This window comes from Rhinatrema bivittatum, chromosome 7 (genome assembly GCF_901001135.1).
Source record: "Rhinatrema bivittatum chromosome 7, aRhiBiv1.1, whole genome shotgun sequence".
NCBI lineage: Eukaryota > Metazoa > Chordata > Amphibia > Gymnophiona > Rhinatrematidae > Rhinatrema > Rhinatrema bivittatum.
Window position 1 is genome coordinate 49,660,383 of NC_042621.1, and position 26,898 is coordinate 49,687,280.

Consider the following 26,898-nt stretch of genomic DNA (forward strand, 5'->3'; position numbering starts at 1 on the left):
GAAGGAATTGTAAAGCTGAATTAGTTGGGTAGATAGGCAGTCCAGATAACATAATGGCAGAATTAGGCCATATGGCCTAAGAACATAAGAAAATGCCATACTGGGTCAGACCAAGGGTCCATCAAGCCCAGCATCCTGTTTCCAACAGTGGCCAATCCAGGCCATAAGAACCTGGCAAGTACCCAAAAACTAATGGCAGTGGCTATTCTCTAAGTGAACTTAATAGCAGGTAATGGACTTCTCCTCCAAGAACTTATCCAATCCTTTTTTTAAACACAGCTATACTAACTGCACTAACCACATCCTCTGGCAACAAATTCCAGAGTTTAATTGTGCGTTGAGTAAAAAAGAACTTTCTCCGATTAGTTTTAAATGTGCCCCATGCTAACTTCATGGAGTGCCCCTAGTCTTTCTATTATCCAAAAGAGTAAGAACATAAGAACATGCCATACTGGGTCAGACCAAGGGTCCATCAAGCCCAGCATCCTGTTTCCAACAGTGGCCAATCCAAGCCATAAGAACTTGGCAAGTACCCAGTAAATAACCGATTCACATCTACCCGTTCTAGACCTCTCATAATTTTAAACATCTCTATCATATCCCCCCTCAGCCATCTCTTCTCCAAGCTGAAAAGTCCTAACCTCTTTAGTCTTTCCTCACAGGGGAGCTGTTCCATTCCCCTTATTTTGGTAGCCCTTCTCTGTACCTTTCCCATCGCAATTATATCTTTTTTGAGATGCGGCGACCAGAATTGTACACAGTATTCAAGGTGCGGTCTCACCATGGAGCGATACAGAGGCATTATGACATTTTCCGTTTTATTCACCATTTCCCTTTCTAATTAAATTCCCAACATTCTGTTTGCTTTTTTTTGACTGCGCAAGTACACTGAACCGATGATTTCAATGTGTTATCCACTATGACGCCTAGATCTCTTTCTTGGTTGTAGCACCTAATATGGAACCCAACATTGTGTAATTATAGCATGGGTTATTTTTCTATATTTCTAGGTGCATTCATGCCTTTTCACCTTCACTGCTGAAACAAAAGAAGTCCATGTGTAGCCATTATCCAGCTGAGCAAGTTAGGTCAGATAGACATACCCCATCAACTTGGCTGGGATATTCAGCAGCATGGCTGCACCACTGAATATATCCGGCTATCTAATAGCGGGATAAAAGTTTATCTGGCTAACTTCAGACCTGCTCAATAGCAGATCTAGGCTTATCCAGCTAAATTAATTGAATAAGACTGAATGTCGGGCACTAACAGCCAGATAAGTAGCACCTCCCGGAACATCCCACCCACTCCCAACTTAGCCAGCTATTTATCCGGCCTGCTTTACATAGTAACATATTAAAGACGGCAGAGGAGTGGAGTGGTGGAGTAAAGTAGCAGCCTAGTGGTTAGAGCAGTGGGCTATGAACCAGGAGACCAGGATTCAAGTCCCACTGTTGCTCCTTGTGACCTTGGACAAGTGACTTTACCCTCCATTGCCTCAGGTACAAACTAAGGGGCAGATTTTAAAAGCCCTGCGCGCGTAAATCCGACGGATTTACATGCGCAAGGGGGTTACGCGCACTGAGCCTATTTTGCTTAGGCCTGGCGACACATGCAAGCCCCGGGACGCTCATATGTCCCGGGGCGGGGAGGGAGCGTGGCCAGAGGCCTCCGAAGGCCCACTCGGCCGGCGCATGCAAACCTAACGCCTGCCTGGAGGCAGGCGCAACTTAAATAATAAAGGTTGGGGGGGTTAGGTAGGGCTGGGGGGGGGGGCGGAAGGAAAGTTCCCTCCGAGGCCGCTCCGATTTTGGAGCGGCCTCAGAGGGAACAGGGAAAGCCATCGGGGCTCCCCTAGGGCTTGGCGCGCGTGCAAGGTGCACAAGTGTGCACCCCCTTGCGCGCGCTGATCCCGGATTTTAAAACATGCGCGCGCAGCCAGCCAGCCAGGTTGCGCGCACAAATCTACGCCCATGCATAATTCTTAAAATCCGGCGCTTAGATTGTAAGCCCTCTGGGGATAGGGAAATACCTACAGAATCTGAATGTAATCTGCTTTAAAGTGCTTAAAAAAAAGTGCGAAAAGCAGAATATAAATATCTAAATAAAGAAAAAGACCAAATGGTCCATCCAATCTGCCCAGCAAGCTACTTATAGTAGTAACTGCTGCTCTGTGCAAGCATTATGTTAAGGGTAATACTATTAAAATCAAAACAAAGCCACTGTCAAACCCATATCAAAATTATTGCTAGCAACATTTTACAGAGCGAGCAGCCTTCCTGATAATTCATAGAAATGCTGCTGCTTGAACATGCTTTGCTTTTGGACTTGGCTGTAGAAGCAGTCCAGCACTTTTTCCCTAATACCTGCACAGCAGTACCCTATACTGTTAAAAGTCAGGGACCAGCATTTTTTTGCTGTCTGAATCCAATTCCCCTTTTCTCCACCCCCTGCTCAGTTTTACTAGTCTTGTTTTTCTTCTTTGTTTAATATATATAATTTACAGGTCTTGCTCCAAGACCTTTTCTTTTCTCCCCCAGGGCTGTCTAGTGATCTAAATAGGTATATACAAATGTAATTGTACTATTTTACATTTCATAATGTTTTGGAATATTTACATTGTATATTACCTGTTTTTCTTTCAAATATGTTTTATATTTCATTTTTGATGAATTCAATAAAAATAAAATTTAAAAAATGTATGCTAATTGGTTAAAGGGTAGTAATCCCTTGGACAAATATTCAAACAGTGCCACTTAGAAAGATAAAGGTCAGACTGATCTGGCTAAATTGTGATGAATATGGACCTTATATGTCCCAAGAGCTCTGAACTCTAGAATTTGTCTCTTAACAAAAGGAATAACTGAAATGCTGTTGTTAGAGCTTCTTGCATGCAATTCATTTCCAATACCATTGCCAGCAGATTTTCCCATGTTTCATGCATTTCCCAGCTTTGCAATCTGTTTCTAGTAGGCCATGCACGTAGGCTAGTTGCTTTAGAAGCACACACAAACTGATTTGCAACAATTGGAGCCAGTGTATTAAAGCTGACGATGCTACCAGATCCTGCAGTACATCCGTGATTGTCGTAGTGAATCAGACTCCTTGCTTCTACCTTCATCTTCACAAGTCTCGGCTCCATACGAACATAGCAAAGTTATGAATATACCATATGGCACAGCGGTTTCACTTGATAACTGCTCTACCTCTGTGGCGGCTGTTCAAAACTCCATGCGGCATCTCTAGTGCAGAGGGCTCATAGCCTTGGTGGTGTTGGAGAAATCTGAATTTGTTCATTAGACCAACATAAGTATTATGCTAAGTCGGATGCAGTGCCTGAGCTTTTGAGACCAGAGAGAGGGGGGACACCCTCTTCTGATATGAAGGGATCAGTTTGGTATCAAATATCCATGTGCATCATCCACTCTGGATAATTCTGACACTAGTCTAACAAAATGTGTCTCAGCCAGCCAAAAAAAAAAAAAAAAAAAATCCAATCTGGCATCTGTAATTGTTTTCTCCAATAGAAATTTAGAGTTATTTTCCACTAAAAATGTCACTGCCTTCTCCCATGCTGAGCACCTGCAGCTGCACAGAGTTGGTCTTATCAGAATCAAAATGGCACAGATACTATCTACAAATGAACTAGTGTCAAGATGAAGAGAAACGTGCAAGACCCAGCATCCCCGTTAAGTTGAACTTTGAGCTCCTATGCTGGTTTACAGGAACAAAAACACAGAATTATCTCAAAGCACAGGACGGTTAGAAGAGCTTGCTTTGCTTTTCCCTCTCGGTAACTATCCTGCAATGACTGGGATTTGTGAGACAGCAACATTTTGAGATTATGACAGCAGTACATATATAGAAACAATGCACTCAGAAAATGAATGAATGCAGCAGTAGCAATAAAGGACATAAATAGAAAGAGTTTGATGTAACATTGCAACTGCAGGGCATTCGTGTTTTTTTTCTTGGCAAGAGTTTTAATTCTGCTTTAGCAATGGGTGTAACGTAATCATGTCCCCACCTGGCAGGCCGATACAGTACAGTGCGCTCCGTTGGAGCGCACTGTACTGTATCGGCGCTCCGTTGGAGCGCTCCGTTGGAGCGCACTGTTAACTTGTCATTGGACGCCCTCAACATGCAAATGCATGTTGATGGCCCTATAGGTATGACCGCGCAATTCAGTAAGTAAAATGTGCAGCCAAGCTGCACATTTTACTTTCAGAAATTAGCGCCTACCTAATTTCTTCGGGCACCGGGAAAGTGCACAGAAAAGCAGTAAAAACTGCTTTTCTGTGCACCCTCCGACTTAATATCATGGCGATATTAAGTCAGAGGTCCCGAAGGGTAAAAAAGGAAAAAAAAAATGTGAAGTTGTCCGGCGGCTGTCGGGTCGAAAACCAGACGCTCAATTTTGCCAGAGTCCGGTTTCCGAGCCCGTAGCTGTCAGCGGGCTCGAGAACCGACACCGGCAAAAATCGAGCGTCGGCTGTCAAACCCGCTGACAGCCGCCGCTCCGGGCCAAAAGGAGGCGCTAGGGACGCGCTAGTGTCCCTAGCACCTCCTTTTGCCCGTTTCTACCGCCAGACCTAATTTAAATACTGCATCGCGCACAGGCAAGTGGCCTGTGCACGCGCCGGGAGAGCGGGCATTTGCCCGCTCTCCCGTGGACTTTACTGAATCGGCCTGTGGGTTTGTAGCAGGGCGTTAACCTCTGCAACCAAGGTCAGAAGGAACTATCCTCAACTCATGATTTTAAAAACTCTGCTTGATCGTACCTAAAATGAGGCCAAGAAACAGTTACATCACTATTACACTTCTAAGCCTCCTGTTGGTTAAGATTCAAGTATAGGATCTGAACCAGGAACTCAGGATGGTCTCCCTCTTGTCCTCTTGATTGAGGTTGAGAACTTTTGCAATATGAGTGATAGGTGGGGGCTGGAAGGGAAGAATATTCATTTCTCCAATGGGGTTGCCACCCAACCCCATTGGAGAAATGAATATGTTAAGATCATGGCCAAAGCAGAATTAAATTTCCTGTTTTAAAAAAACAAAAAAAAAAAAAAACCACACACACACACAAACACAAAAATCCTATTAAAAAAACATACAATAGTTTAATCTGAAAATTTAACAGTTTTCAAAACCTAGAACATAACATACATGTGTCAAAATGTTTTTAATTGTCAGTGGGCAAACTAAGCAATATTTGTCTGTTTTGCTCTGTGTGTCTGGGCTAGGGAAATATTTTTCTTAATATATACATTTTCTGAAAATGATATTATACCTCTTTGGCTCACCTTGAAATTAGGTGACCCATATGTCATGTTTTGATGTCAGAATGCAAATTAATCAAACATCAAAAAAAGCATAGTAACACAGTAATGATGGCAGAAAAGGAACAAAATGGTCCAACCAGTCTGCCCATAAAGCTTCTTAAGGTAGTATCTGCAGCTCCGTGCAGTCTATCCCCATGTTTCTCTTAAGGGTAACAACTGCCGCTCCATGCATTTGTTCCCATGCCTTATGATAACCCATAAAACATTTACTGCTAGCAACATTTTTACTGGGTGATGAACCATTTTGAAAATTCAGACAGTGCTGGGGTGTTTTGCTTATGGACTTGGCCTTAGAAGCAGTCCTGTGCTTTTTCACTTATGTCTGCGTATCAGTACTCCAGACCTTAAAATTCAGGGCCTGTGTTGGTTAATGTCTGAATCCAATTCCTCTTCCACCCCCCCTCCACCACCAAAGTAGAGAGTGATGTTGTAGTTGCGTCAAAAGCATCAAGGCTTATTGGTTAAGGGTAGTAACTGTCACACCAGCTAGTTACCCCCATGTACTCTTTTCATTTCCATCCTCTAGCCTTTAAGGATCCAGTGTTTATCCTAAGGCACTCTGAATTCTTTGACAGTTTTAGTCTTCACCACCTTCTCCAGAAGGGCATTCACCACCCTTCTCCATGATGAAATATTTCTCGTGTTGGGTCCGTGTCGTCCTAAAGTAAATGAAATCATTCTTGCGATGATGCACAGAGCATCTCAAGAAGCCCCATCAACAGGTAATTGGTTTGCAAACCAGCAAAATCTTAAAAAAATATATAGCAACTTGCCCAAGGACACAAGAAGTAGCAGTATGAAAAGCAAGATTGAACCCTAGCTTTCCTGGTTCTCTAAGCATAGTCCACTCCTCTGGAAAAGAGATCTGGCTTCTGCTCTGTGAACAAGCTGAGGCTGTTGGTGCTGTACAGGCAGTTTTCACAGCCCTAAGGGAAGGGAGGCAGGCATAAGGGGAAGAAATCTCCAGCCATCACACATGTACAGATGTACTGAGTCCAGGAAGAGCCAGATATTTTGGCAGAGGACAGCTGCTGTGATGGCTGAGATGGAGGGAAGGAGACTTACAAATCTGTTAGAACCTGAGGCAATGGGAGATAATTTTCTCTTTTGACATCCAAACTCCATACCAATAAATCCCACAACATATTCTTTATTTTGTTAAACATTGTCAATCTTAAGTATGCATCAAGTTGTTTTGTGTTTTTTGATCCAGCAGTTTTCTCCTACTTTGTGCTTGAAATTCAATTGGAATCATCCTCTTGCAGTTTCAGCAACAAGCCTTTATTTGCAGTTACCTGAGGGATATTTGGCCATTGGTAGCTCTTTAGGGCAGGGACTTATTGGACCTGGATGCTTTTCACCATTGTATAGTGCTGCAAAAATATAAGTTTTATTTTTGCACTGCTACAGAAAACCTTCAGGTTGACTCTGTATGTAAACATTTGGGAAGTATTCCATGAAATTACCCATAGAATAGAAAGGGAGGGGATATTAAGATAATTCTGTGGACGGAAATTGATTAACTCTTTATTTTAATGTTATGTACGTGTTTTTGCTGGAAAAGATGCTCAGTCCCGTTTTCTTGCCAGTTCCATATAATCTGCCTCTTGCCCATTTCATGTAACTTATTGGAGAATGTCTGCCAGGAATGCCCTTGTGGTAACCAGTTTTTCTTCTCGCCCCCTCCTCTCTGGAAAAATAGCAACAGTAACATGGAATAGACTTAGTTTTTGGGTACTTGCCAGGTTCTTATGGCTTGGATTGGCCACTGTTGGAGACAGGATGCTGGGCTTGATGGACCCTTGGTCTGACCCAGTATGGCATTTTCTTATGTTCTTATCTATTCTAGTGATCAATTATGTCAGTACCTTTAGCAGGAGATCATGGACAAGGTGTCAAGCATTTGATTAGCTGCTGCCTTCATTACTCCCTAATGATATCTTAAAACTACAACCAGTGAGTGTTGTAGAGGGAGGCGAGCTGGCTCTTGGAAATCCTTCCTTAAATATTTTAGATAAACAAAGAGCCTAAGTGAAGCAAAGCTAGTCAGACAACCCTTGATAAGAAAATGGTAACAGCAAGAAGTCCTTTCAAAGAATTTGTAGTGCATCGCTACAATTTTCTTGGATTCAACAGAGGACAAGAGCAATTACCAAGTTTCGGAGCTCACAAATCCAAAGGACTATGGCAAGTATTAAAAAAGCTGTTTTCAAGAACACTTCTACCAGCTTTTTTTAAAACAAGTTTGGTTTCTATGGATACCCTTTTGTCACAGCTGCAGAACTACTGTAAGCTTTTGCATGTTCCAGGGGCCTTTTGACGAGCTCTCTCACCCTGGAATCTGCAGCTCACAACTTTCATCTTCTAATTAAAATCGAACTACATTTTCTTGATTCACAAGCAGTGCACAGGTGGAAGCAAGTTACTGATGTTCAGAAACGAGACCCGACAGCAATTATTATCCAATGATTTCAAGGTGGCAAAATGATGCAACAGTGATCAGAGCTGGAGAGAGAGACATAACTAGAGCAAAAGGAAAAGATTATGCTGCTGTACAGCTCCTGGGCAAGACCTCGTCTGGAATAGTGTGGCTAGTTCTGGAGGACATAGCTCCAGAAGGATATAGAAAGACTGGAGAAGGTCGAGGGAGAGGCTACCAAAATGATACTGGATCTGTTCCAGAAGCCCTAGAAGATGAGACATAGGGATCTAAATACATATAACCTAAAGGAAAGATGAATCAAGGGAGATATGATACCTTCAAATACCTTAAAAGGTATTAATAGTGCACACAAAAAAAAATAACTTTTGCAGTGGAAAGGAAGTTCTAAAACAAGGGCAAGAGTCTGGGCAAGTAGATTCAAGAGCTATATTAGGAAATATTTTTTCACGGAAAAGGTAGTAGATGCCTGGCATGCCCTCCCAGAGTGGATGGTGGAGGCTAGAACAGTTAACTTCAAGAAGGCCTGTGATAAGCACGGAGGATCCTTATTTGCTAAAATGTGAAGCAGCAGAAGAATTAAATTAGCAGCTAGGTCTGTCTGGCAAGATGCAACGTCAGTAATAACCAGAGTTAGTTTTAGCAAAACTAATGGTGCTCACATAGTTCACATCCTATGAACTTCAGGAGGCAGCTCTCTTTATTACAATACATGTATTAAGAATAGCATTAGCAGTAAAAGCAAGTTTGTTTACTATAAATGGCGTTTTCCATAGATAGGAGAATGAATTAGCCATGATCTGTGGGTGATGTCAACAGACGGCACTGAATGGATCTCTCTCCAAGTTAGCAGAGCTTTGAGCTCTACTGAGCATGTCCGAAGTTCCTGCACAGGCATTGCCCCAGAGTTTCCTCACTCTGCATCAAAGATAATAGGAGGAAAGTTTGCTATCCAGGGATGAGAGCAGACCACATGGCCAATTCATCCTCCTATCTACAGAAAACACCGTGTACGATAAGCAAACTTGCTTTTTCCTGTCTATAAACAGGGCTGAATTAACCATGATCTGTGAAGAGCCCCAAGCTGAGGGCTGCAGTGTAGAATATCTGGATAAGCAACCTGGACTTCACTGTGGACAGCAGACTATTTAGAAACTGTATGGTGCAAGACTGCCTGTCCCACTGCACGGTCCACACACGACAAAACATTCTAGATAATAGCAGGAACTGAATATAGGACAACCAAGTGATTATTTATATATGTCCTCTAAGGGTACTTCTCTGAGATGTGCAATGGAGGAAGCTGTTGCTCGCACCTGATGGGCTCTGACTAGATTGGTGAGATCTAGTTCAACTGCTGCAATTGGCTATCCAAATCAACAGTGTCCTTTTAACTACCGGTGTACCCAATTTGTTTGGATCATTATGAGATGAACAGTTGAGAAGCTTTCCGATGGGGTTGGGTTCGGCATTTATAGTATGCTGGAGCTCTTTCGCAGTCTCATGTATGTAACATCTTTTCACCCTCACATGAATGAGGCTTTGCAAAGAAAGTCGGAAGAATTATTGGATTGGTTCAAGTGAAAAGCAGAAACCACTTTTGGTAGAAATTTCAGATGTGCTTTTAGGACCACCTAATCATGAAAGAATTGCATATAAGATGGGTAATGAACCAGAGCTTGCAGTTCACTTATTCTTTGTATAGAAGTGACTGCAACTAGAAAAAGTACTTTCCATGTTAAGTATTTTAGAGATGCAGTTTCCAGAAGTTCAAATGAAGCTTTCAACATCAAGTTGAGAATAATATTGGATTACCACTGCAAAACATTTCATGAAAACCTGGGGAGGGGGGGGGGGGGGGGGGGGGGGGGGGGGAGCAGATGAAAGTCCGAAAGGAAGAACCTTGTATTGGTAATGACAATTCACCACCTTGAAGCAAAGGTTTTGCCAGCAAACAGGATATATTGGGATGTGTACATAAACATCTTTGAGGACTAGAGGGCACATCCAGTCATTGAGCTGAATGGATGGTAGGATGGTGCTCAAAGTCATCTTGAACTTCGACGAATATATTTATTGAGATTCCAAAGATCCAAGATAGATCATAGACCTCCTATCTTTTTTGGGATTAAGATGTACTCAGGCCAAGCGCACTGTTTGACATGCGTCCAGTACCCCTTATACTATAATAGGTTTAGCACATCAAAAACGCGTGTCTAACTCCCCCGAAACTAATAGCGCTCATCACATACAAATGTATGTTAATGAGGACTATTAGTTATGCACCCGGGGATACTGAAAAAAAAAAAAAAAGTGCAGCCAAGCCGCACATTTTATGTTCAGAAAAGCAGAAAATATTGCTTTTCTATATACCCTCTGATTTAATATCCTAGCAAACCAAAAATGTTTAAAAAAAAAAAATAGTAATAAACAAAAATGTGCCAGCCGGTCAAGTTAGGAAAACATACGCTCAATTTTACAGGCGTCCGTTTTCCTAACCTATGGCTATCAGCGGGTTCAGAAAACCTACACTCATAAAATTGAGTGTCGGTTTCCTGAACCCGCTTTCAGCCACCTCTCCTGGGTTTCCACTAATAAGGATGGCACTTAGGGATGCGCTATTAGTTTCTAGCGCCTCCTTTTAGCTCGACCCCCTCATTTAAATACAGGATCGCACGCTCAGGAGAGGTAGCTGGACACACATTGGGAGAGTGAACACACATTGGGAGAGTGGGCGCTCAACACAAAGTGCCTGTTTTCCCGTGCTTCTTACTATATCGGCCCTGTTCATGAGTAAATGGAGAAATTACTTACCTGATAATTTCGTTTTCTTTAGTGTAGACAGATGGACTCCGTACCAGTGGTTTATGCTCCCCTGCCAGCAGATGGAGATGGAGCAAGCTGTTGTCACAGTATATAGAGCCCTGCAGTGACTCCGGTCTGCCAGTATTCTCTTCAAAAGCAACTGTGGACAGACTAGCAAAAAATTTGATTTAAAAACATGATTAAAAACAGGTAACCAGAACTGTACTCAACAACCATAAACAATGAACTCACATAAGATTCTAGGTAGCCCAGGTTAAGGACTGAACACTTACCAGTAATCCCTTAGGACCCAGCGCCTCACAGGAGGCCTATTGACACACTCAGGCAACAGCTGAGATCGGGAAGCTAGTCCATTTGTCTACACTAAGGAAAACAAAATTATCAAGTAAGTAATCTCTCCATTTCCTAGCATGTAATCAGATGGAATCAGGACCAGTGGAAAATACCAAAGCTATTCCCCAACAGGATGGGAGGCTGCCAGTGGTCCAGTCAACACCACGTGTGCAAAGGCTGCACATCCAGATGATAAAACATGGAAAAAGTGTGTAAGGAGGACCACGTCACAGCTCAGCAGATATCAACAGGAGACAGAGTAACCTACTCCCATGACACTGCCGATGCCCTAGTGGATTGAGCTCTAACCTGAGTAGGCAACAGCTTCCCAGCATCCATATATGCGGCTGTGACCACCTCCTTAATCCAAGAGCATCCTGTTTACTCCCGCCATGGAGAACAAACAGGCGATCCATCTTTTGATAGGACTCAGACCTCCAGATACCATACGACAAGACGCTTAATATCCAAGGAGCACAAAAGGCGAAACTCCTCCGCATCCCTGACCTTACCTAGCTAGGGATGGCAAGGAGATGGACTGATTCAAATAAAAATCTGAAACTACCTTGGGCAAGAAGGATGGAACAGAATGCAGCTGTAATGCTCCCCGAGTGACCCGAAGGAACAGCTCCCAGCAAGACAAGGCCTGCAGCTCAGAATTCCGACGTGCAGAACATATAGCCACCAGGAACACAGTCTTCAAGATCAACTGTAAGAAAAGACTACGCAGTGTTCGGAACATAGGGCCCGCCAAGAAGTGCAATACCAAATTAATACTCCACAATGGAACTGATAACCTCAAGGGAGCCCTAAAACGCTTCACTCCCTTCAAAAAACGGGCCACATCAGAATGAGACAAGGAAACACCATTCACCAGGCCTCTGAAACAGGCAAGAGCCGCAACCTGAACTTTCAAGGAATTAAGGGCCAAGCCTTTATTCAATCCATCCTGCAGAAAATCCATAATGAGAGGGATCCTAACTGAACGAGGAAGAACACCCCGCTCCTCTCACCAGCCTCAAAAAACTCTCCAAATCCGCACATAAGCCAAGGAAGTGGAGAACTTACGAGCGCAGAATAAAGTGGCAACCATCACAGAGGAATAACCATGCCAGCAAAAAGGATATATTGGGATATGTGCATAAGCATCTTTGAGGACTAGTGGGATCATCCAGTCATTGAGCTGAATGGATGGTAGGATGGTGATCAAAGTCATCTTGAACTTCGATGAATATACTGAATGAGATTCCAAAGATCCAAGATAGATAGTGGTAGGGAGACCAAGGGGCTAGACAAAGTAAACATCACATCGTCCGCAAACAAACAAATCTTATAGTTCACTTCTCCGATCTGGATACCCCTAACATCCTTATTTCTAATCCTCTCAGCAAGCGGTTACATCACCAAAGCAAAGAGGAGTGGGGACAATGGACAACCCTGCCTGGTTCCCCACCACAATGTGAAAATGTCAGAATACCCGCCCCCCCCCCCAATTTATTTTCACACATGCCTGAGGTGAATCATATAATGTTTGAATCCATGTGTGAAAATTTCCCCCCAATGCAAATTTCCCCAATACTTTAAACATAAATGGCCAATGCATTTCAAAGGCTTTCTCCGCATCAATTGTAAGTAAGAGGGCCTCCTGATTCAGCTCTTCCGAGGCCCAGATTAAGTTAAGAACTTTCCTGATATTATTAGATGTGCTCCTCCCCACTAAAAAACCAGATTGGTCCTCATGTTTCAATGAAGACATAGGCTGGCAAGAGTTATCTGCCAATATTTTCGCAGGAAGCTTCACATCAATATTGAGCAGTGAAGTAGGCCTGTATGACCCACAATTGGTGTTATCTCCCTGCTTTTGGAATAATCAATACCAACTAATCGCATTGAAGAAGATAAATAACCCCCATTTATTAAACTATTAAACATTGCTCTTAGGGGCCCTACTAACACCAGAAATTTTTCTATAGAAGGAAGTTGTGTACCCCTCTAAACCAGGTGACTTATTGATCTTTAATTTCTTGATTGCAGCCTCTATTTCAAATTCAGTTATTTCCTTATTTAATGTTTCTTGCCGAGCTGAGGATAGGCATGGCAACTGGACCCCTATCAAATAATCATCAATATCTTCTTCCCGAACGATATATTTCTCCCGATTAAGTTCCTGGTAAAACTCTTTAAACCTCTGCAAAATTTTTCTAGGTTCATTCAACATTTCCCCTTCCTTCGTCTTTATCCCTATTACTTTGGACCTTGCCACATTCTTAAGCGCTAGTAATCGGGATGCTTTATTCCCATTCTCAAAGTAAGATTGCATAACCTGGGTCATTTGGTAATCAATTTCGTCCAAGGTCAAAGATTTTAACTGCATCTGTACTTTAACAATGCAAGGACTCTGACCAAACCTCCCTCTTTATGTTTCTTCTCCAATTCAAAGTCTGCTCCCCACCCCTGGCTTTATACCCCACCCTTGGCAACTGATTAAGAACGCTGTTTTTGATTAACCATAACTCTTGGTACCTTGTATTATAGTTGTCGTATACATTGTTATGCTCTTCAGCATGATACCCTGTATTATAATCACTCGCATTAATATATAGTTTTTGTTACTGTAGCTAAGATCATGAGAGGTCTAGAATGGGTAGATGTGAATCGGTTATTTACTCTTTCGGATAGTAGAAAGACTAGGGGGCACTCCATGAAGTTAGCATGGGGCACATTTAAAACTAAATCGGAGAAAGTTCTTTTTTACTCAACGCACAATTAAACTCTGGAATTTGTTGCCAGAGAATGTGGTTCGTGCAGTTAGTGTAGCTGTGTTTAAAAAAAGGATTGGATAAGTTCTTGGAGGAGAAGTCCATTACCTGCTATTAAGTTCACTTAGAGAATAGCCACTGCCATTAGCAATGGTTACATGGAATGGACTTGGTTTTTGGGTGCTTGCCAGGTTCTTGTGGCCTGGATTGGCCACTGTTGGAAACAGGATGCTGGGCTTGATGGACCCTTGGTCTGACCCAGTATGGCATTTTCTTATGTTCTTATATATAGTCCTGGTTCTTAATACAAATACATATATATCTCTTTATATATATTTTGTTACTTATCTTTCAATTGTTCTTTGTAAGGGCCATGCCCAAAAGTTATTAGTTGTATGTAAACCGATACGATGTGCAAATGGCTATCGGTATAGAAGAAACTCTAAATAAATAAATAAATAAATAAATAAATAAATTCTGCAACCTACTTGCTTAAGTCCTCAGCCATCTCACTCCTTTTATGTTTGGCTAAGGAGACCCACATGATAAGTTTACCTCTCAACACACATTTTATCCATCCCATAAAGTGGCCTCCAAAACCTCATCATCATTTATAGACAAATATTTTTGTATATCATGTTCAATTTTAGAACACACACAGTCATCATGTAGAAGTGAGTCATTCAACCTCAAAAATCACTTAGGTTGGAAGGGTGAGAAATTCAGGAGCTCCACCCATATAGGAGCATGGTCTGTCCAGACTCACGACTCTATACCTACTCCCACCACTTTCTCCACCAGCACAAAGTTACAGAATATATCTATTCGAGAGTATGTATCATTTTGTATGGAAAAGAAAGCATAATCTTTTACCATGGGATTTAGTTTTCTCCAACAATCTTCCAGCCCCACTGTCTCCAGCATCTGCACTAAACTCTTCCTATGTAACTTCTGCAAATGCAAAGCAAGTCTGGAATTATCAACTGTGGGTGAACTGTAATGTTAAAATCACCTCCAAAAATAATAGGTGTCTTAGCAAATCCCACCAAAACCCTCAGCAACGCTATAAAAATGTATGCCTTGCTCTTGATTAGGTGCATATATAGTAGCCAAAGTATCTTGAAAATTATTTTTGTTGAATTCATTCAGAATGCAGTGACCCTTCCCTGAAGGGGCATTAGAACGTACGCAGGTTTTCTTCATCTTTTTCACTGCAGATTCCCCCAAAACAGATGTGATGTGGCAGTTGAAAAAAATCACTAGGATATGGAGTCGTTCATACGGAATTTGAGATCCAGCTTCTGGGCAGGCTGTTATCCTGGAGTATGGGGTCTCCCACATTTTTCTTGAGTATGGGATCTAACACCATGCGAGTCAGCAAGCAGGTAGTTCTGAAGGGCTGTCAGGAATTTTCAAGTATGCCCATGACTTCTGTTCTTGGGTCTGGGTCTTTTCACACTTCTATTTTAAGCACTGTTCCCAAATTCTCCACAAATCTTGAGTATATTAAACCCTCTGGTGGAGGGGTGTGATCCGGCAGCCCTGGAGGTAGGTCTGAAGGGATATCTGTGGAGCTGCCTGGGAACTCCCCTGGAAAATGATGGCTGGACCAGAAGGATTGCAGCAACCAAGGAGGACTTGGAACCTCAGTCTTGATGGTGATGGAGGTGGTCATTCGGAAGCCGATCTCTGTTCAGTTGATGAAGATGTTGGAAAAGGAGGGGTGCCTACCATTACTCTTTGTGGTGAGAATGGAATAATCAGATAGGCCGGCGGGAATTATGTTTCTTCCAGGTTGGGTAACAAGGAGATATAAGATTCCATTTTATAAACAGTTATATTAAACTATTGGGATCTCCATCCTGGCATTTGTGGAGGAGCATCTTCTTGTGGAATAAGAATAGGTTTGCGTTCCAAAGATATGATATGACGGTAGTGGAAGAATGGAACATATAGGATCTGGAGCCTGAAGACATAGACCCCGGGTTAACAATTTTGACACTGGCACTGCCCTGATTATAGGGAAGCTGTAGCCTGGTTTCAACCAACAAAGCAGCAGGAGCTGTGTATTTTGTGTTGGTAGAGCTGCACTTAAAGTTTCCTGTGTGCACTGCTCTTCAGGGTTAAACTAGTCAACACTGGAACGTAATATTCGCCTTTTTTGGTTCCTATGGATGCCTTAGAATACAATGATAATGGAGAGAGGGCCGGTTCGTTATCTGAACTACAAGGAATTGTATGTCTCAAATGTACTGTGTTAAGAATCGAGTGGGATTCGCCTCTCTCCTCGGTGATCCCGTGGCGCGGCAATGGCCACCATCAGCGGCTGTCTCCTAGAGCAGCAGGACGGGAGGCGCACTCGGTCATGGCTCCTTCCCTCCATCACGCTGGGCATCCCTGTCAGAGGTTCCCGCGGTAGTGCAGGAACATCAGAGATTTAAATACCAGTTCTGCTTCTCGTTCCTGCCTTGGCAATAAGCTGCTTAGTGTGGGATTCGCTTTTGGAGTTTTTGCTTGCTTGCCTCAACTTTGGAACCTGGATCTTGGCTTGTTCGCTGCCTTCCTAACTCTGGTTCGGACTCTGGACTGGTTTGCATGTGGCCTGCCTTGACTACTGGATGGAGCTCTGGTTAGGCTTTATCTCAACTAGTCGTCTTCGGAACTGGAACCAGTCGTCATTCTAGGTAAGACTGTTACCTTCCTATCATTGGATCCACCAATCGTAACATACTGGAGCCAGAACTGCAGCCTTTTTCTGAGGTTTGTGCCGTGGGGTATGCTTCAACTCAGTAATGGTCGACATTGCCTTAAGATAGTTTTTGCTTCGCTTGTGAGGAGATCTTCGCAGGTTTTTGATGTGGTGTGTGCAGAGTGCACAGTGTCACACATCAAGCGCTCCAATGCACCGTGTTTCAGATGCTTCAAGTGTCAACCGCTTTAACACAATTTGCTGTTTGGAAGTCGCAGTAGCAGAGTGCTTCGACAACTCTGGTGTGCTCTGATACTGCATTGATTTTTATTTAGATGGCACCAGCATGGAAAGCATTTAATACACCAAGACGTCTTGGTACTTATTTTAAATGGCCTTCGACCCGACTCCATTGATCAGCGGTATGGCAGGTGAAGTCTCCTGGGACATCAAGATCAGGTTATGTCAGTGCAATGAACTTACACCAGGGACTTCTGCTGCGCTTTGGAAGGAAAAGAATGATGGCTCCTGGAAGTAGAAGCATCCTCCATTTAGGTTCTTAAGCATGCTATCTTAGCTACTCTGGACCACTGGGGCCCTTGAAGACAGTCTCTAACATTCTTGGCAGTTGGTCTGATCATGGCTTGTACCTAAGCAGATGTAGCAGCAGTCATGCTCATTCATAATGGACATTATTTAGAAGCAGGAGCATGCTTTGAAGCCGCTGATGATCTTTTTGAAAGCTATGAGTGAAAATAAATTTGAGATTGGTGTTCCTATTCAGAATTCCCTTTCACCTCTCTCTTCTCTTTATTATTAGCACTGAAAAGTGCTATTCTGGATCACATGAAGCGAGATATCAACTAAGGAGAATAAAAGTTTTACAGTGAATAAAAGTAGCCATCCGTGTAAAGCGCAGACAAAACACAGACTGAGGAGACTCTGGGACAACGCCCATATGGGAACTCCTGCAAATGCTCAGTAGAGCTCAAAGCTTGGAGAGGCAGATCTGTTCAGTGCCACCTAACAACGTCACCCACAGATCACAGCTAATTCAGCCTTACATATCAATGGAAAAATTACTAACTCATTAGAGATACTACCCCCGAGTTTTTCTTGTTGTCCATGTGCTTCTGTTGATTGGATCATAGTGACAGATTGACTTAATACCACAAGTAATATGTGGTAATCTAATGTATAAGTCTAAGGTATTTTTTGGGCCCCCAAATTATTTGTCACCCATGGATAAGTCGAGGTCAAAACCTAGGAGGCTAATGAAATGGTGAAATCATACTAAGAAACAAACGAAGATCTTAAGAAAATCACTTTATTTTTTAAAAGCAGAATAAAGTGTCTCATAAGACATTATTTAACAACTTAAGAAAATGTCCCTGTTGTATGAATCCTTGCCTCCCTCCCCCATGGCTGTCCCTGCTGTTTGAATCTCTTTTATTCAAATCCTTCCAAGTCTGATTCTTCATCATCGGAATTTCTGAATAAATTGTGGAACTGTTCTTTGGTGATGCCATCAGCATGTCTTCGCTGTCTCCATCTGTTGAATCATCTGATGCTGATTCTTGACTTCATAGATGGCATCATCTTCTGATCTATCCACAGCATTGCTAATGCTGCATTCCAGGAATGACTTCTTGACCATGTCTGGTGGAATTAACTCCCAGGCATCCTTTACCCATTTCCCTACCAAATCAATGTCTAGTTTCATCAGGTTCCCCTCCTTTCGTTAACTTTGCTTGACCACAACACATCCATTGTTGCCACATATGCAGCAATTGGTCCTTGAAAGGCTTGTTGAGACTGACATCTAACGGCTGGACTATTGATGTCAGACCTCCTGGAACCACTGCTAATGTGATCGCCATTTTCTTTGTATCGTCCTTCACATCCTCTGTTATACGTGCGCAGAGCATATCCCACTCCAATAGTAGCAGTCATTTTCTTAGCCCCAGGCCCGGTCACCTACCCCACACATTGCACAGCCACCATTTCATGCCCTCCTCATCCATTCAGCCTTTAGGATGAACCTGAACAGTTATACCTGCTGGAATTTTTAGGTTCTTTAAACAGTTTTCATCTTGAATTTTACCACTGGATGCAGTTTTGTGACATCTGCCAGGCAAAACAGGACCACTGTGAAATAGATCTTTTCATGACTAGTTGTTTACAGGTATGGTCTTCTCACCAACGTGATTGCCAGGCATATCAAATGTTATCGGGGGTTTCATACATATTACCAATGTTATTCATATCGAAATGATTCTTTATTCTCTGCCGAATAATGAATTTCTGGAACGAACAAATCTTTTCATCAAGCTCTTTAGGCAGTTTCTGTGAAATCTTTGTGCGCTGACAAAGGTACAATCCATATTGGTTCGTGATCCACGAACACTAATCAGATGATGCTATGAATTTTTTTAGACCTTCGGTCGCTGAATATTTTTCTTCTTTTGACATTTGAAGGGCACGAATCTTAATGCTCGAGCAAGTCACAATGTAACCATTCTGTCTGCATTCCAATATCCAGTCATTCAAATACGTTTCCATTCCTTCAAAAGGTGCAATTTTGAAATGTAAGGCTCTCTTTTACTTTGGCATTTCTAGCAGCTTTCCTTCATTTTTTCTCCAATCTCTGACAAGTTTTTCACTAATGTCAAATTCTCTTGCAGCTACACAATTGACCTCCTTTGCATGTTTTATAACCTTCAGTTTCAGCAATGCAGTGTAAGATGCTCTTTTTCTTCTCAGTGCTCATTTTCCTGAGGGTAAGATGGCTGTCCCTGCTGTCTGAATCCTTCCCTCTCTCATGGCTGCCCCCCCCCCCCCCCATTTGAATCCTTCCCTCCTTCCCCATGGCTGCCCCTCCTGTTTGAATCCTTTCCCCCTCCCAACTCATTAATTCACCTGCTGCTATCTGGTCAAGGCAGCACATGCATTAGTTCAGGAACATCCTTCCTCCTCCCCCATAGTGTCCTAGAATAGCAGTCGGATAGCTTCTCCCCCACAACTCCTCCAGATACCTTAACTCAAATGCACACTGCTGCTATGAGGACAACGACGAACTTGCGGTTGCTCATGTGTGTCCTCCTTGCCCGCGGGGTCCCAGTAATGTGCTTTGAACCACATGGTTCTAAGTGCACCAATCAGACCCCTGACTTGGAAAGGGGGAGAATTTGCCTGCACATCTGCAAGTGCCGTCGTTCTCATAGCAGCAGGTGAGTTAAGGGATTGGGAGGAGGAGTGTGCAAACGATTCACTCATGCATCTTGAAATATGGTACCGGCATTATGTGGATTGACTCATGGATAAGACGACCATGATTTTAAGGACCAGTTTGGAGGTAAAAGTTTTCAACTTATACACGAGTATATACGGTAATTGTGGGGATGAGCCATCTGGAAAGGCCATGAGGACCAGATGTACAAGTAACAGCCATGCTGGCATTGTTGGTTATTTGGATTATTATGGAACTTCGTAGTTGGACACGGGCAGGAAGGGCTGCTGGGATTAAACTAAAAAAGAGATTATGTAACAATATATTTCTTACATTCTTTACACTTGCTGGAACAAAAGATGGATTGAGTGAGGTGATCAAGTTTGCTGATGACACAAATGTATTCAAAGTTGTTAAATCACAAGAAGATTGTGAGAAATTGCAAGAGGACCTTGCAAAACTAGGAGAGTGGGCTTGCAAATGGAAAATTACATTTAATGTGGACAAGTGCAAAGTGATGCACTTAGGGAAGAGTAACCCAAATAATGCAAGGTTCCACATTAGGAGTCACCATTCAGGAAGAGGATCTAGACAGCATTGTTGATACGTTGAAATGTTCTGTTCAGTGTGCATCAGCAGCCAAGAAAGCAAATGGAATGCTAGGAATTATTAGGAAAGGAATGGAGGAAAAAAAAACCCTGACAATATGATAATGACTCAGTATCACTCCATGGTGCTACCTCATCTTGAATATTGTGTGCAGTTCTGATCACCACATCTCAAAAAAGATATAGCAGAATTAGAAAAGGTACAGAGAAAGTCGACCAAAATGAGGAAAGGCTAAAGAGGTTAGGACTGTTCAGCCTGGAGAAGAAACAGCTAAAGGGAGATATGATAGAGGTTTATAAAATAATGAGTAGAGTGGAACAAGTAAATGTTAGTCAGATGTTTACTCTTTCAAAAAGTACAAAGACTAGGGGACACAAGTTACTAGGAAATACATTTAAAACTAAAGAGAAATTATTTTTTTTACTCAACACATAATTAAGCGTTGGAGTTCATTGCCAGAGGATGGTGAAAGCTATTAGTGTAGCTGCGTTTAAAAAAGGCTTGGCCAAGTTCCTAGAGGAAAAGTCCATAAACCATTATTAAGATGAAACATAGAAATGACAGCAGAAAAGGACCAGATGATTCATTCAATCTGCCCAGCAAGCTTACGGTATTGCAGAAATCCACTGCTCATCCCTGGGATAAGCAGTTTGGAATCTATCTAGCCCTTGGGATCCTGCCAGGTACTTGTGACCTGGATTGGCCACTGTTGGAAACAGGATATTTGGCTTTATAGACCTTTGGTCTGATCCAGTAAGGCAAATCTTATGTACTTATGTCTTATTATAGCCACATCTTTTATTTTTTTTTAAAAGTTACCTTAAGACTACCCCATAATTTTTTTGTGCTACTTTATTGCTTTACATGTGTGAACACAGCAGGGTCCCCATTTTCGATTCGGAACATGGTGGTGGCCAGCAGCTTTTAAAATCTTTAAAAGGTGATTATTCACATACAGCTGCTTATTTTGCATGGTGCTACAAAGTACGGTAGATTCATGATTTCCTATTTTCCATGCTAATTTTTATTTCTTGAAGAAATATCAGTGTATTGAAATTGACCTTTATCTTGTTTTAGGAATTTTATTTTTCACATAGTTTATTGTGAAGTGAGCATTCTAGAATCTACTTTTAATTTTGATTCTATTCCATTTTTTTTATATTTTCTAGTTGTTGATTACGGCTTATAGAGCAGTATGCTATGTCAGAGTTTTTATGGACAGTAACTAATCATCCTTTCTATGGAGGAAACATTTTTAGGTTTCTGTGATGTCCATGCTTTGACATTAAATTAAGAAAACAGAAAAAGTGAAAGCAAATATATAAATATTGTATCAGATTTCTTTTCTTTTTACTGCCAAGAAAATGGTTTACAAATGTTTGGTAGTATTGCTTAAGTATACACAAATAAACTGTAGATTATCTAGACTTAACAGATGAAGAGTTAAGGGCAATGTTAACTTCTACAGAAAAACTTCATTACATGAATAAAAGAGAAGATCTTTCATACCCATATTTTTTAAGTGGTAAAAGTAAGTTAAGACAGGAATAATAGCACCCAAAATAATCGCTCTGTGTGTACTGTAACCAGCAATGATTAAGGTTTTTTTGTGATAAGCTCTTGCTTTTTAAAACTGAAACTAGCTACATTCTATGCAAACTACAGTAAAGCAAATGTTAATGTGCTTCATTTAACTTCAGAAGAGATGAGGACAAAGTTTAAGAGATACAGTTTTTAATGAGGAACATTAGCAGAAATGCTTACACGAAACCTGCAGATAGCTAATGTTTAGTATTAGTGATTAGATAGTGAGGTGGACATGGGTAATTCTTTTCTACATAAAAATACATCTATTGTCATGACAAACGCATGAATAGAAAACAGGTTTATCTGTTCTTTTCTGCCATAGTACATTTCTAGAGGCTAGTGCCAGATAGCCTTAGGTGTCTCCAACTTCCTCTTCTGGGAGTAAGCAAAATGAAATGGGCTTTTCTATTTGGGATCAGACAGGCATGTCCAAGAGACCCTGACTGGCCACTGTTCGAAACAGGGTTTAGGGCTCAAAGGACCTTTGGCCTCACCCAACTTGACACTAGATACAGTACGTTATCCTAATATTGTCAATTGTTACTGTTTAACTGATCTTTTTCTTTACAAGATGTCCCAAGTTTCAGATTAAAATATCAGGCTGGCAAACATACATATATTTCTGAAAAAAACAGTTCTCTTAAGAATTTTTTTTCAAAAGAGTCTCATACCGTTATGACCAGATATAACCTAGCAAAAAATTAAAATTGTTTTAGCCTAGCTTATAAAAGAAAGGGAGGGTCGGTGTGTAACTGTTTTTACATAAGTGCATCTTGGTAACCTAACTCACACTTTACAGAAACACATTTTTAATATCAAACAGCAAACAGCAGTAAGTGCCCAAGAAATTCACTCAGCTTTTAAGGCTGGAGAACTATCACTTTTAAAATGTATCCAAAATGTTTATTATTTTACTATCACATTTCAGATTAATTTTTATTGATTCTGTTGCAGATTAGCCTAACATCCCCCTCAGCTGCCGAAAAACTCAAAATGCTCCTTGCACCGTAAATCTTTAACTGTGTAAATTATTCAGCGGACTGGGAGCTCGAGTACCCTGCAGGTAAAATCTGAATTATATGTGTGACCACCCACAGCACCCCTGGCTGACGATTATCTGAACAAACGGAGGACCCGCTACATCTAACCGCTTAAAGAGAGCGACGGTGATCCAAGCAGAAACCAATCACGGCTCGCGATCGGCAGTTAGTAGCCCTAAGAGTTAGTTACAAAGGATCCACTCGTCGGAACGTTGAAGAACTCACCCAGCTACCTCAGCCATATTGCCCAACCGACTTCGTCTGGTCACGTGACGAACTGTCAGCTGCTCAGCGCGAGCTCAGGTATAGTCTCGCTGCTGAGGGGGCGTGGCCACGCTTTCCAAGCCTCGCTCTGGATCCGGAAGCAGTTTCTTATTCTTATTACAGTCTGTTGCAAAGAAATGGAAAAGATGGGTTGCTTCTGCTGGCGTCGGCGTGTTCTGCCCCTTCAGCGGAAAGGTTTGGCGCAAGAACCTGGTGGTGCAGGAGTCTGAAGAAAGGAACGGATGCTCTCGATTCCTCCCTACCCGTGGACGAGACTGGTTTTCACGTGTCTTCGTCGTGGATGTACTGAATCTCCCCATGGACTTCGATGACCTGGAAGTCGAGAATCGCTGTTCTAGGCCACGACAGGTAGCTCAAAAGCCGGCAAACTCCTGAGTAAGGAGAAGGCATAGAGCAGCCTCCCGGTAGAGATGAAAACAGTAAAATAATTCAAGAAAGCCTGAGTTAAACATAGAGAACCAATCCCTAATTGCAGTAAAGGAAGGCTGGGTTTATGGCATTGAAACAAGAAGGAAATTTGGTAGCCCTAGGTGGACCTTGGGTCCTTATCTGCCATCATATTTTTTTGGAGGGGAAGAAACAGAGAGAAGGTGAAATGCTGAAAGGCTTCCAAAAGAAGCAGCCATTCTCTCTGAGATGAGGAACAGAAGTATTGGGAGAGAGAGGGCCAGAGACTTGAAGTCTAGTCGTGGGATTGTGCCCACTATCATAAGAATTTCTGCTATACAGACGACCACTATGCTGTCAGTGATACCTAGTGCCCTTCATCTACCCATGAAGTTTAATATTCCTTTGCTAGATTTATAAACACTGGATCTATTGTAATCCCTTTTCTCCTTTGCATTGGTTTATACCAGCTCGTTTTGTTAGGACCATTTCTGTGAAATGAACTTTCCGTCTAAAGCCAAATTAGAAGTGACTGACAGGACATGATTTTGCTCTATAAATTTTGTTTTTGCACATTTGTCTCTCAATTCTTATTCATAACAACGGTATTTGGTTGAAAATTTGTACATTCATTTTTTAACTAACTTTCAGGCCGATACAGTAAAGCGCGGCCGCGGTTACCCTGCTTCTAACCCGCTTTCTACTCACAATTTGGCCACGTTAGCCCAACCTGCGATTCACTATCCCTTTTACCCCATCCTTAACGCTTCTTTAAATCAACAGGTACCCCTTTCCGCCCGCGGCATGTATATGAGATGTAAATGATCGGATTAGCTAGTCCCCCTCCCCCCATTCAGTAACTCGTTGCCCCGACTATCGCCTTTTTAACCTGCAGTTTAGCCGCGCATTTAACCTGCTAATTTACCGCCTACCCCTACCCCTGCATTAGAGGCAGGGTAAGGGTAGACGGCAAACTTTCCTCCAAAAGAAAACCTAAAATCCCCTCCTCCCGAAGCGACTGGACACGAAAAATATGTGAATAAGTGTAACCAACTTACTTTTTGTTTCTTTTTCAGCCTTCTCTGCCGTCCTCCGGAGGGGGCAGCTGGCGGCAAAAGCGGCTTCCAGCGGCCCCCGCCGGCGAAGACGGACGAACGCACGCCCTTAGTGCACGGGCGCTCAAGCCAGCGAAAGCACATGGACGGGCGTGCGTGATGTCATGCACGCCCATCCATGTGCTTTCGCTGGCTTGAGTGCCTGTCAATTTGGGCACTCTAGCCAGTGAAGCGTACGCCGTGACGTCATGCGCTTCGCTGGCTAGAGCGCCCAAATTGACGGGCGCTCAAGCCAATGAAAGCACATGAACGCGCGGCGTGACGTCATGGCGTATGTCACGCATGCCCTTCCATGTGCTTTCGCTGGCTTGAACGCCCGTGCACTACAGGCGTGCGTTCGTCCGTCTTCGCCGGAGGGGGCAGCTGGAAGTCGCTTTCGCCGCCGGCTGCCCCCTCCGGAGGACGGCAGAGAAGGCTGAAAGGGCTGAAAAAGAAACAAAAAGTAAGTTGTTACACTTATTCACATATTTTACATGTCGAGTCGCTTCGGGAGGAGGGGGTTTTAGGTTTTTAGGTTTTCTTTGGTTAATGTTGGGATCCACTTCCTGGTGCCTGTCATTTGAAATGACATTTGAAATGACAGGTACCAGCGCACCCAGGATGCTGTATAAAGCACCTATACAGTAAAATGGACGCGCGTTGGTCGCGTGTTGGACGCGGCTTGAATTTGCATTCGATTTTAATACAGTATCGAGCGGTAGGTGAGCCGGACTGTGCGTGCGGCAAACGCGGGTGCGCCCGGCACTAACGCAGCTCTTCCTACCGCTCCTTACTGTATCGGCCCGTTTGTGCAGTGGGGCAACCTGTGTGATTGTCCAGTTAGCAGATTTGTCTAGGCTGCAGAAATAGGTTCATTGTATTTGAAATGAAAGTTGTAGTAAGTTTGGTTGACCGTTTTCAGATCCGGATTCCTTGTTATGGATATTCTTTGGCTTTAAAGGCCTCCATCTCATTTATTTCAGAGAAGGACAGCTGATTTGAAGGTTGGCCTGTGCTTTTATGTCCAATAAGAGGCTTGTAGTCAAATAGCTCAGTATCATCCTTTAAGGATAAATTCCTTTCCCTTGGGGCATTAAACACTATAGGCCAGATTCAGGCATAAAAGTTTATTTTCTTTGCATAGTTTTCAAACTGCATACCTTTTGCCCATGGCTTTAATTTTTCACAGCTCTGAGAAGGAGAAAATAATTGCCCAAGAAAACATTGGGCAAGCAGAATTTCATGCAAAAACTAAGGGGGGAGCTTTGGAGCTAAAAGTCTTTCACTTCCAGGAGATACAGAACATTAAAAATATGCTATTCTGTTGCAAGCAGACTTTTTTTTTTTTTTTTTATTATTTTGCCCTATCCTTAAATCTGACCCATACAGGGTCATTCATCAAAATGCATTATGGCAATATCGCATGCAATAATAACGCTAGCGCACAGCACAAATGCAAATTTTGGGATGGGGCAGGATTTATGAAAATGAGGGGCGCAATTGCATGGTTTTAACGCCGGAAATAAGTACACCTTTTTTCCTGGTGTTAAGCTGTGCGATATGACCAAAACGGTCGTAACGCAATTTGCGTTAAATTTTTCGAATTGCATGTCGGACATTTCTGGGCTTGGGAGAAGGAGTGGAGTGGAGCGTAGGGAGAGAGCCTCTGGGGAGGCCCTCACAGTGTGCAACTATTTATATGCCTATAGGAGGGGCATCTAAAGGCTCGAGTGGAGGTGTTGGTGGTGGTTTAGGGGCCAGTTTTTCATGCCGAGTGAGACATACGAACAGCACATTACCCCTTGGTGAAGATTTGACATCATTTGGAGTGAGGAAAGTCTCACAAAGATAACATTTTGTACTATGTTATCTTAGCCTAGCTTGATGGTACCCTGTTTATAGAGTCCATCAAGCTAGGGTGAGAGAACATAGTAGAAATGTAATCTTTGTGAGACTTTCCTCAATCCAAATAATGTCAAATCTTCACTAAGGTGTACTGTGCTGTTCGTATGTTTCACTCTGCATGGAAAACTGGCCCCTAAACCACCACCAACACCTCAACTCGAGCTATTAGATGCCCATTCTGTAGAGAGATAAATACTTGACTACAATGAGGGCCTTATAGATAGTCTTTGTCTCTCTCAGCAGGAGATGTGAAATAGGAATTGGCATGAAAAGTTACTGCACCACACAATACTACCGATGTGAAGCAGTATGTTATCACGTGGTGCGGTAATTCTAAAATTTCCATAAACACATCCCTTTTTCTTAGCGCGGG

General features: G+C 42.5%; 1 protein-coding gene across 1 annotated transcript in view; it reads right to left on the reverse strand.

Annotated features, from left to right (window-relative positions):
* The window catches only part of PEPD (peptidase D), a 766,251-nt gene extending 743,063 nt beyond the window's left edge, over positions 1–23,188 (reverse strand). The window contains exon 1 of the mRNA XM_029608350.1: positions 23,080–23,188. Coding sequence (XP_029464210.1) covers positions 23,080–23,096 — 17 coding nt within the window. The 5' untranslated portion in view covers positions 23,097–23,188. The remainder of the gene's footprint in view (positions 1–23,079) is intronic.
* Positions 23,189–26,898: the final 3,710 nt, after the last annotated feature.